The sequence below is a fragment of the Leucopleurus acutus genome (genome assembly GCF_964270905.1).
Source record: "Leucopleurus acutus genome assembly, chromosome: 9".
NCBI lineage: Eukaryota > Metazoa > Chordata > Mammalia > Artiodactyla > Delphinidae > Leucopleurus > Leucopleurus acutus.
In genome coordinates this window covers 41,694,976-41,707,451 of record NC_139144.1, presented here as the reverse complement: position 1 = coordinate 41,707,451, position 12,476 = coordinate 41,694,976, and the positions used below count along the sequence as shown (strand labels likewise).

Genomic DNA, 12,476 nt, shown 5'->3' with positions numbered 1-12,476 from the left:
CCCCCCACTTTCCCAAAGAGGGAACAAGAGGCGGGGAGTAGGTGCATCTATAGAAAAAATCCGACAGAGCCTCAGAATCCTTAGCTGCTATGGCAAGGTGTTTCTATGCCCAGGCCGTTCAGTAAAGACTGGAAAAGGTGACTGCTTTGTAAAATGCATACTGTGGCTCTTGAAGCAGCCCTGTAACCTGGCCTCAGTCCTTCTTAGCAGTGGTCCCACTGGTCCTGTCTCCTCAGGGACCCAGAGGGAGACATGCCCATCTACGTCCTTCCTATTGCCCACTGTGGATATTGAAGCAGCCTGTAACTCAGTTCCAGCCCCTCTCAGCTACTACATCTGGCAGTGTTTCCACATTTTGAGGTTTACACTTACCAACCGTCATTTGTGTTGTTCCCAACACTGTTTATGCCAGTTTTAGTCTTTATTATATCATTCAATTACCTATTATATAAATGGAAAATATGATTACAAAAAGAAAGTATTTTATATGAAAACGAAGATGATTTGGGAAGATCTGATATAAATGCAATTCTAAAACTGCTGTAGAATTATATATTCTTTGTTATAAAATCATATGTAAGAAAAATCATTATAAAAGATTTTTTAAACTATTGTAAAAATCTAGAAGGATTTTATACTGATTGCTTCACAAGTATCTTTTGAATTTTTGTTCCACTTAAAAGAAACTAAAAATGGAAATCACAGATGGTTTATTATGGAATGTGATTTATACAAGCAAACTTTGTAGAACCCCAGTCGATGATGCACATTTAAAGAAAGGACATGAGCTGGACCTATAAGAAAAAATTCGTCAATTCAATTATATTTATAGGTTTTAGGTTAAATGAAATATCCAAAGCTATGTGTACCTTTTTTATGACACTTATTTTACCTTTTAATTAATGTCTAACTATTACCTCTCATAGACAAACTCCTGCTGTACATAAATTGGATTTCATTTCCCGATTATATTCATTGCATCATTCAGTGGCCTCTCTTAAAAGACAGACACCACACCTTGGCTTCCAAGTCTTCAAGACATGGCAGCAGCCACTTCTGCTACTGCCTTTTTTGTCATTCATTCCCACCTTCTATCTTTATGTTCCAGGCACACTGACCTTATAGGTCTTTGAACACAACGGGCCTTTTCTCTCCTTGAGCTTTTCACATACAGTTATACCTGCTTGGTATGCTCTTTCCATCTCTTTGGTGTCCACCTGACTTATGTGTATTCCATAGATCCTCTCTTAAATGTATCTTCCTTATATAGGCCTTCCTTGACCATGAGACCTAACGTTGTTGTCCCTTATTCTAGCTCATGGCAACTTTTGTTTTCTTTCACAGTATACATCATAAGTTTCCAAAAAACTTGTATTTGTGCATTTGTTTTTCAATGCTTTTTCTACCATTAAACTCCAAGTTCTAATAATGAGGTTATCTCTTTTATTCACTTCTATAACTCCAGGGCCTGACCAAAAAAAAAAGGTACTTAGTTTTTTTGTTTATTAAGCAAATGAATGAAGAATCAACAGTGAGGATAAAACTAATGGCATGTATGAATTTGATGGTGATGCAATGGGTGAACAATTTTCTAACTGTGATCTTTGAGATTATCTATAGTTATTAAAGTGCAAAATCAGAATGAAAGGTAGAACATGGCAGTTTTTCTTATTAACTTCTATAATCTATATAACATCCAGCTGTTAAGTTTCTCATGAGAATTCTCTCTCACCTCACAATAATATGTTTAGTGATTATATAGACTTTTTCTCTCTTGTTCACTGCCAACCCTCAAACGGTATCTGGCACATAGAAGGTAATAAATAAATGTGCTTTTTATTTAAGGATCACCACTGTAGATGAATACCTATTCTCAGATTTAATTATGATTTCAGAATTATTTCCAATTGTTCTGGCTAAAAGTGAAAGGCATTACAAAAAGAAATTAGCAGAAACTGGCTAGTTATTCACCAATTTCCCTTCTCTTCTTGGGCAGACAGAATTCCTTTCCCAGCTTCCTTACAATTAGGTGCATCTAATTGATTTGGATATGGCCAATGGGTTACAAGCTGAACATCTTACAGGCCTGGTCTATTAAAAACAAACAAACAAACAAACACAAATGCCAACACTTCACCCTCTTTTGTTGCCCAACTGTTGAAATAGAGAGGGCTCCGTGTATCAAGAAGAGGGTGGAGCCACAAGATGGAAGGATGCTGGGTCAATGACTGACCAAGTGGAGCAGAGCCTCTCCTCAAAAGTCAACCCCTGCTGTCCTAACGTGAGGGAAGAACTAATTTTTAGTTGTTGTCAGACCACTAATATTTTGAGCTTTGCCTCACAGGTTCTCTAAAAATTTGAAGTAAGGTTTTATTTATACTGTAAATCACTTACAGTCAGTATATAAAAGGCAATCATTGAAATAATGAAAACAACACTGACAGTAGAGTCAAGTTTTGAGACCACCTTGTAACTAGGAGGTAGGAGGGTTCCTAGAGATAATTTCAAGTACAAATTATGTGCCATCTTAAGCTTGGCCCGTGAGCCATGGCCGCTGGGCCTGCGCGTCCGGAGCCTGTGCTCCGCAACGGGAGAGGCCACAACGGTGAGAGGCCCACGTGCCACCAAAAAAAAAAAAAAAAAAGTTGAAATATTCCCCTTATTCTTTCAATGCTCCAGTTCCACTGTTTCTTATGTATTCAGGAATATATAAGCTTGAGGTACACAATTCATTTCTTTTTGTTGTTTGCTGGATGCACTCACTGGGGCAGAGGAATGTAAGTTGCTAAATAGAAGGTGGCCTGGCTGAGTGACAGCCAAAGCTTGAACTCTCTATAAGGTCTACTGGTCTGATTGTGACCCTGAGTGTTGATCCTCCGTCTTGCTGGGACAGAGGCAAATATCTCAGGGAAGGATGCTCTCCCTCTCTTCACACCTCTCCTTCCCATGTCAAACTCAGTGAAAGAGGCTCCAACTTAAATGGAACAGGACCCTTCTAAAGAAACGCAATCAAAATCTACCTTGTTTAGTTCTGTTCTACCTTAAAATCATAAATGAATGCTATTACATATTCTTGAATTAGGTCCTAAACCTTGCATTTCAAATTTAGTACTTCAATACATCCAGCAATTGCCTATCTAATGTAGAGTTCTAACAAAATTTTCTCCCCCTAGAAAGGTAGTTTTTGAACACTTATCAACTAAGCACCATTATTTCTCCAATGAGATTTTGGGCCACATCTATACTGAGTTTCGATATGTGTCTCTCTGCTTCTCCACTGAGTCCTTCCTCTATCATTCATTGCACTATTTTATTATAATTATCCAATTCATTTGTAACATGTCTTATTTGGTAAAACAGTTCTCCATTTCTTTTTATTAAAATTGACTGAGCTACTTTGTTATATATATTTTGGAAAAAGTTCTTCAAATTTGTCATAAAATCCAGCTCTAATTTTGATTACTTACAGGTTAAAGGTATACATTAATTTGCGTATTACAAATTATTAAGCTATCCCATCTAAGAATAGAAAATGTCTCTGTTTATTCTGATCTTTTATGTCTTTGTAGAGAGTTTTAATGTTTCTGTTTTTAGGTCTTGTATATTCTTTATTAATTTTTGGATAGTTCTAATTTTTTGGTTCCTGTTTTTGTAAATGTATAGATTATTGCTTATATAATAGAATAATATTGAATATTTAAGTTGATTTTATATTTAGTAACTTTGCTACACTTCCTTATTTAGTCCTAAAATATTTTCAGTTGGGATATTATGTTTTGTCTTTACGGGGGGGATTTTTGGTCTTTTTTCACTCTATATTATTTATTTGCAATTCTCTTTACAATATTTTTATAAAATCAATTTTGCAGTAGATTTGATTAATTACTTTCAAAGATCCAGTTTTTGGTTTCACTAACATACTCAATTTTTTTTGCTCTTGTTATTCTTTGCTGTATGTCCTGTCTTATTTCTATTACAGCTTTCCTTTTCTTTGTGTGTTAGCTATTTCCCCTTTTCCAACATCTTGAGTTCTGTATTTAATATTGGTTTGTTGATGCCAGGTTTCTCAACCTCAGCCCTATTGACATTTTGAGCTATGTAATTCTTTCTTATGTATTTGGGGGCTATTCTATGAACTGGGAGTGTTTATCAGCATCCCTATCCTCTACCCACTAGCTTCCAGTAGGAATCCTCTCTTAGCCATGGCTATCAAATGTGTGTCCAAACACTGCCAAATGTTTCCTGGGATGGAAAGGAAATAACTTCTGTTGAGGACCACTGAAAATTGATCAAAGGTATATAACAAACTGAGAACTATTTATTCAAGAAAAACTACTGAACCTAAGAGAAGAACACTGGCAATCTGTGATGTTTCAACCTTGAGCTGCTACCTTACCCTCCACCTCCATCAGTACTAAAGATCTACCAGGGTGGGGCAAGTTATGAAAGTAAGCAACTTTACTGTCGGGGGAGCTAACATGACTTGGAGTGGAAGCTGGAAAAACTCCATGACCCAGAGTTATCCAAAATAATAGTAACCTCAGTGGCAAATGTAGCAGATTGCCTCAGTTTGCGAAAATGATTAAGGCAAGCAACTAACCAGCCAACTAGCCAGATATTCAAGGAGATCTTGAGAATGAGACAGCCATAATGGGCCTTGATATTTTGTCATATTCCTGGCTATCTGAAAGGCTATATGAACGTACAAGGTCGCACATATGTTCAGGAAAGTCCAAAGAGGGCCATAGTTATTTATACATCTTTGGCTAAGTGAGAGGCCTTCTACATGAGCAGAAGAGACAAAAAAGCCAGCAGATATTAAAAGCTGAATCAGATTAATAATTGCCTGCAGTTTGTATGTGTTCCCCAATGAACATACAGGTTCAGTGGCAAAGGGATGAACTGTCTCAAGGTGTTTAAGCACAAACGTTGGTCAATCATGCTGACACAGGAATGATCCCTAGAAGCCAGGATTAATATAAAAGCAAGAAGAAAAAACAAAAACAAAAATACTGAGGCATCAGTATATCCATACACTACAGGGGAGAAAGTCTCCTTATAATCAGTGGAGGGAAATCCCTAAGCAAACACAGGAACAAGCATAACACCTATGGGAGAATGCAAATCCACAGTTATAATATATTATATAAAATCTCTTGTTTCCAACAAAAAATTAGCAAATATGCAGAGGAATGGGAAAGTGTTTCACATACTTTGGAAAAAGCAAACAATGTCTCTGATGGACTCTAGATGTTGGACTTAGCAGACAAAGACTTCAAAACAGCTATTATAAATTGATCAAAAAAACTAATGTAAACTATGCTTAAATAATAAAGGAAAGTATAAGAACAATGACTATTCAAATAGAAAATATCAGTTAAAGACCTAGAAATATAAAAAAGAACCAAATAGAAATTTTTGAGTCAAAAAGTACAGTAAGCAAAATAAAAAATTAACTATAGGGACTCAAGACAGTGGCATTATTCATAATATCCAAAGACCAGAAGCAATCTAAATGTACATCAACCCGTGAAGAGATAAACAATATATGATATATCCACACAACGGGATACTTACTACTCAGCAATAAAAGGAATACAGTATTCATGTAGTTCATATAAGTGAACCTCAAAACATTATGTGAAGTGAAAGAAGCCAGGTGCAAAAAACGATATATTGTATTATTTCTTTTATATGAACTATCCATAAAAGGCAAATCTTAGAGGCAGAAAGATTAGAGCTTTGCTTGGGGACCCAGAATTGACTAGAAGTGGGCATGAGGGTTCTTGTCTTGGCGATCAAAACACTCTAATATGGGATAGATTTATTAAATCATTAAAAGGTTTACTTAAAATGAGTGAATTAGGTTGTGTGTAAGTTATTTGCCAATAAAGCTGTTAAAATATTGTTATTCATATCAAATATAAATAGAATTTTAATGGATCAAATGCATTACATTTTTCTTGCAAATAATAATAATCATTATCATAGTATTAGTAAAGATTGTATATTTAGCCTTCATTATGCATCATTATACGAGGCTCTTTAAATGTATAATCACATTATTTACAACTATGAGAGAGAAAATAATAACTATCATGACACGGGTAAATGAATGCACACTAAGAGGAAAAAAAAATTGCTAAAGGTAACTTGACTCCTAAGTTCATGGACTCAACCAATGCTTTTTATAGTTTGCTAGTTGTGTCTGTGTGTGTATGTGTGCACATGCACATGCATAAGAGAGAAATGAGACATGATGTAAGACTAATATTGGGAAAATATGTTCAATGGAATGTAATGCTGTAGATAATATATTTTAAGACTTCATAATTACTGGGTAATATATATATAAATACAAGTAAAATTACTGTTAAAATTATTAATTTCTTAGGGATTGAAATTTCAATAACTCTTTAAATTGCCAAAAGATATTTTAATTTCGGTCTCAAATTTTTCAAGAAAGTAAGTGAAAAATTAACCTTTTGACTTATTAACCACTTGAGAATACTAGCAGCATTTTTCTTAGACTTTACACTAAACCATAAATTTTAAAATAATGTCTATAAATAAAAACCTAATAGGTTATGATATTATAATGTAGATTTCAAAATAAGAAAAAATTTGATGCATTGTTTTCACATTTTTAGTAATGTGAAACTGTAGCTTATACTCTAAAACTTATAACTACCTTATAAACCATTCTAAGCTTCATTTTACTAACACAAATGGTCAAGCCAATTACATAAAATATAGTTTCTTTCCTTTGTTTAACACATGAAAAAATCATCACTGATTCTCTGACTTTAAATAAATTCATAAGCTTTACTATTACCCATTAGAAGAGGTGCTTTGCTGACACAAAGATAAAATAAATTATTTATAATCAGTAAATCTTCATAGTATAAGAGTTTACATCAGTGATTATCCAGAACTGGTAAAAAAAGAATGGTTAGTGGAAAATCTTACCACGCCAATGGAAAAGTAATTATTGATGATACTGTAAGGCACTGGGTCTCCCTTCTCATCTTTGTCATTAGGTATGACTTCAAACTTCCACCTGTCCAACATGATTTCTGTGCTGTTTTCAATGTCTTTTAAGATTTTCATCAGATTCTCACCTTCATAACCTAATGAAAAAAAAATTATCTTGAGAAAAAATATAACCAAATAACAAAAGCTATAATTATATATGTTTAAGCGTGTGAATATGTGTGTATCATTCTAAAGCTAAATAATGCATTTTAAAGCAAATTCTAACACAGGTTGGAGAATTAACTATAATCTTATTATACTCATACCAATATTTTATCTTTAATTTGTAACTCATATTTCACTCCTGTGGGACAAATTCACAGTACAGCCAACTGCCAAATGAACACCTCCAATGCATACCCCTCACAAAACTTTTTATCAATGTATTTATTCAAAGTGGAATTAATGATGTGCTTTGGTATCATCCTCCTGTGAACTCTCCCTCCGAAAAACAGCTGACTTTCCCCTCCACCCAGTTGCTATAGTAAAAAGCCTGGATGCCATGTTAGACTTGTCCCTTGCTTCTACTCCCTCTGCAGGCTTTATATTTGATAACACTTTTTTCCAGAAGCCACCCTCCCAAAATAATGGATTCTGTACTGTACCACAGTACACAGTTCTCAAAACTAGCCCTACCGTAGAACTAGCATGGTGCACTATAGTTATTTTCATTTTTCTCCCCACAAGTTCCTTTTACCAGGTGTGCCCTACAGTAAATGTCCAACAAATCCATTTTTAAATAAATCTACTATAGATAGCCACCATGGCCAGAAAAGAAACTTGTTGCTTAATATTATACTTTCTCTTAAATGTACCTTTAGGTATCTAACATTATAGTTAATTAGGGCTGTAGCCTAATCCTGGCTGTGTTATTTACTTCAGTGTCTGCTTTTAAAATTCTAAACAGTTTCTTCCTCTGTAAAAACTTAGGTTTGGTGTGAGAATTAATTGAGAAAAAAAATGAGAAAATGCATAAAAGGTCTTAGTATATAAGGCAAAAGAATAGAAAGTTGTCAACAATAATACTGACAATGACATTAGAATTTGAAATGTACTAAGTTAAATAATCTTTCTAACTCTATACACATCCTTACAATGATATTTTGAGTAGCAACAATATTTTCATAGATTTTTTTCCGTGTCCAACTTCATTCTATATTTTAATAATTTATTTGTTGAACAAGAAAATGCCAGAGGCTATGAGTCCTCGTTAGATGTGTTAGCACACATAACTCTGGAAAAAACGATTGGATTAAAAGAAAAGGGAATAGGCACTGTAATATAGCAAGATTAAATTACATTTATACTGTATTTGTTGAATTAACTTATTAGAGGGGCAAGGCAGCCAGAAACCAGGAATACGTATCTTGGAGCCTACCATCTCTTCTTACCTTACACAGGTCTAGAAACTAATTATGCACCATTCAATACACACAGCAAAAAGTACAACAAACAACGACTACACAGATATAAACATTAGAAGTATTAAAAACCATTTCAATAAATGTCATACCATATTTTATAGCATAATTCAAAAATTATGAACTTACATAATATACATATAATTGTACTCAGTGATAAAACACTGAATTGTTTAAACTACAAGAGTATAGTAATTAAGCGTACTTATTTTTCAGGTGTTTCTTAATAGTTCCACCCTCATTCCCAATGTTTATTTTCTTTTTAATTTTTAATTTCTTTTAACGTCCCCCAAATAAATTATATATATATATATATGTTTACCTAGTGCACTGAATTAAAAACAGTTAAATATATTCACCTATTTTCCAAATTCTACTCTTGTTTGAAAATAAGTATGATCGTTTTAGATATAAATGAATTTATATACATTAAACTAATGTATAATATAGTATGACAATATAGTATATTTAATATACAGTATTATACACAAACCCACTCAGCAGAAATATGAGTAAATGATAATGCTCTAAAACAAACATTGAGCTTGTCCTCAGCTACATCTCAGGTTAATAGAAGCATTGTTCAGCATAACACTGGAAAAATGTAGGAACGGCAACCGACCAGGAGACAACATAATAGAATTGAATTTAATGAAAGAATTAATACAGCTAGATTAAGTAGGGTCAATTAACTTAAATTCTTTAGCACTGGATATGTTCTCAAAGTTTTTATGGCTATGTATGAAAAAGGCTGGTATCAATCAGTCTTCTAGCCAAGGAAAAATGGAAAGAGAGAGGCAATAAATCTATTTGGAGAATCATACCTGCAGTCCAGTGCTAATTCTCAAAGGTGAAGAATTCCAAATTGTAGTTCCCCATTTAACAAATATCTATGCCCTACTTGTTTAGATTTATCTGTGCTCAAGCTTGTTTAATAATGATCCATAACTATAAATAGGATTCCTGAACTCAAAAAGATTATATTTTTTAAAAAAAGATAAATTAAACTTACTAAATATGCAAACAAAGCTTTTTCCAGAAAAGAATGATGCTATTTTGCTTCCATTATTTTGATTTAAAGCCTATAATCACTCTAGGCTAAGCAACCAAATGAAAACGTAATTAGTATTTATCTTCGCTTTAATGATATGATGTTATCATAATGACTGATTCTATCTAAAATGTCATAGAAATTTTTACAAATTTAAAATCACATAAAGAAAAGCAACAACATATTTGTAAGAGTGTGCTCCATGTAAAATTCTGCCTCCTACTCCCTTACTCTTCACAAAACAACATTTTTCTTGCAGTAAACTTCAGAATTTTGCTTGAGAGATTAATCATTGCCAGAAAAATTGCAAAGAGAATGTAAATTAAGTATTTTTTCAAATGTCCTACAACATCTTATATTTGTACAGTGTTATGTTTTCCAAAATATGTAAATATACTCATAAAAATTAAGCTTCCAGTCAATAGATTCCAGTGATATTACGTGAACAAAATGATTATTGGTTGAATAAAGTAATTTCTTTCCCAAATGTTAAGCATAATGATAATTACAGGAAGGACTCAACCCAGACACTGGGGAAACAATTTGATAGTCGGGTGTAAGAACCTCCAAGGCAGATACCATTATTTTCTTCAAGTTCTGATGAGGAGTCTGAGGCACACAGTTGTTAAGCAACTTGTTCAAAGTTAGACACCTGACAAGAAATAATGCCACCCCAGAGCATGTTTCTTTATTAGTAAACTCTAGCAGATCGCACCTCCATTTTCCTAATTGCTCACCTTGGGCATCTTGCATTCCCCCTTGATACCTCACTTTCCCCAAAGTCCCTACCCAATCCATTGGCACGCTGTATCAGTCTATCCCTGAAAATGTCAGTGTGTGCACTTGTCTCATTTGTACTACCACCGCCCTAGCCCAGCCCATTTATCCTCTAAATACAATGGTAATCCAAATTCTCCTTTCAAAAACTATGATTCCCCACATTGCCACATTTTCTTAACAGTCTTTTATGCCCCCAAATTAACCTATTTTGAAAACACAAATGTCACTGTGCCACTCTGCTTTTGAAACTCTTCCAAAGTTTCACTGTGTGCTTCAAAGTCAATCACATAAAATTTTTACCATGACCATTAAGACCTGCATAATCTGGCTCCAGATTCTCTCTCCAACGTCATCCTATTCACCCCGCTGAGGCCATACCTACCCACTGCCCCATGACCTCTTAGAGTTACATCAGCCTTCCTTCAGTCCTTTCAGTACAAAGAGCTCGCTCTTTCTTCCTCATATTTTAAATCCAGCTTAAATGTTACTTCCTCAGAGAGGTCTTCTTGACCATATAGCTGAATAGTTCCCCTCGGTTATTCTCTGAAAATACACTCTGATTCTTTCATATCCTTGACCTTATTTTGTAATTATATATTTCATTATTCAGTGATTTATTGTCTGTGTACACAATGAAAATGTAACCTCCAAAAGGGTAAGAACCCTTTATTTATTTTCTCATTTAATATCCATCACCTAGAACAGTGCCAGCACATGCTAGACATGCACAAAGAGTTCATCATCAATATACACTTTGACATATACTATAATCCATGTGTCTTTGGCCACTGATAAGAATATCTTTGAAACTGTTTACAAGGAAATAATTAAAGGATGCCCTGAATGGAACTTCTATATCAATTTTGAGATTTAAGTCATTTGCCAGCTTGAAGCCAAAATAAAATTATTAATTTTCAAATATCAAAAATATTTCCAGAGGAATATGTAAGAAGCCACATGCATGATTCTCTTCCTTTTAATCAATACACGTATATTAACATTGGCAAATATAAGCATCTCGTAAGCAATGGTTCATTCTATCTATCTATCTATATCTATCTTTAGATTCTATACAATTTAACTCAGTATTTTATAATATTCTTCTACTAAGTTATATCCTTAATGAAAGTTACAAATATATCATATACCATGTTTTTAACTTGGTTTCAAATTCTGTCAAATACACAAATACATGTATATACATCTTAGAGTTCACAAGTTGCCCAGGTATTCATGGAACAATTCTTCTCAAATTTTGTTGTAAATCAAGTTACTTAGGGAGTTTGCTTAAAAAAAAAAATCAACTGCCCGGGTCCCATCTCTAGAGATTTCCATTTAGCATATTTGAAGTAAGGTCGGTCCACTATATTTTTAACAAGCTTCCCAAGGGCTTCTGATTTATACTGTCTTACTAGACACTTTTCAAACTTCTCTGAGTTTAGATGCTAAAAATATTTAGGATTAGGTTCTTGTTTATTTAGCAAAATATGGTTTTCTTTTCTTTGATATCTTCTGGTAAGTTTAGCCTGTTAATGACACTTCAAATTATTTTAAGATCTCATCTTGAAATATTCTCCCTTTACTCACCTGTTCCATCTACACTATTCCATTTTCAGTTCCTTCAGTAATGTTAAGTGCCTTTGTATCTCTGGGCCTTTGGACTTGATGTTCCCTCTGCCTATAATGTCCACCCCCAGTTCTATATGGCTCCGTCATTATCCACCTATTAGGATTCTTCTTATGTCACCTCATCAATTCCTAGGTGAGGTCATTCATCATGTTGATTATCATCTTACTTGTCAGTAGGAAGTCTCACAATTTACACATGACTTCATGTTCCACTAGAATTTAAGGCTCCGTTGAAAGCAGATATTGTTTTCTTTCTATTCTTAACCCTGTACCCCAAGTGCAGAACACACCACCTGGTGCAAAGTGGGTCTCAGAAAATGTGTTACCTCTTGTACTTATTCCTGGACAAGTCATTTGTTAGCCTTTCAGTTTTTTTCCTTTGTTTGTGATTTTCTCACACACTCAGAGATTACAAATGTGAACATTATTTTAGAGTTAACCCATGCTTATCTCATTTCTTAAATTGGAAACCCCAAAACCAAAAAGGGTTGGAAGCTTGCCTGCCCCATCAAGTATATAATTAGCACTCACAGTCTAACTCTTGGTCCACTATTTGTTTC

At 34.0% G+C, this 12,476-nt stretch overlaps 1 protein-coding gene across 6 annotated transcripts in view; it reads right to left on the bottom strand.

Annotated features, from left to right (window-relative positions):
- Positions 1-12,476, bottom strand: part of DGKB (diacylglycerol kinase beta) — a gene marked incomplete at both ends in the record, with an annotated part of 637,756 nt that overhangs the window by 389,336 nt on the left and 235,944 nt on the right. For all 6 annotated transcript variants that reach the window (XM_082846621.1, XM_082846623.1, XM_082846625.1 and 3 more), the window contains one exon: positions 6,970-7,130. In XM_082846621.1, the coding sequence (XP_082702747.1) occupies positions 6,970-7,130 (161 nt within the window). The remainder of the gene's footprint in view (positions 1-6,969; positions 7,131-12,476) is intronic.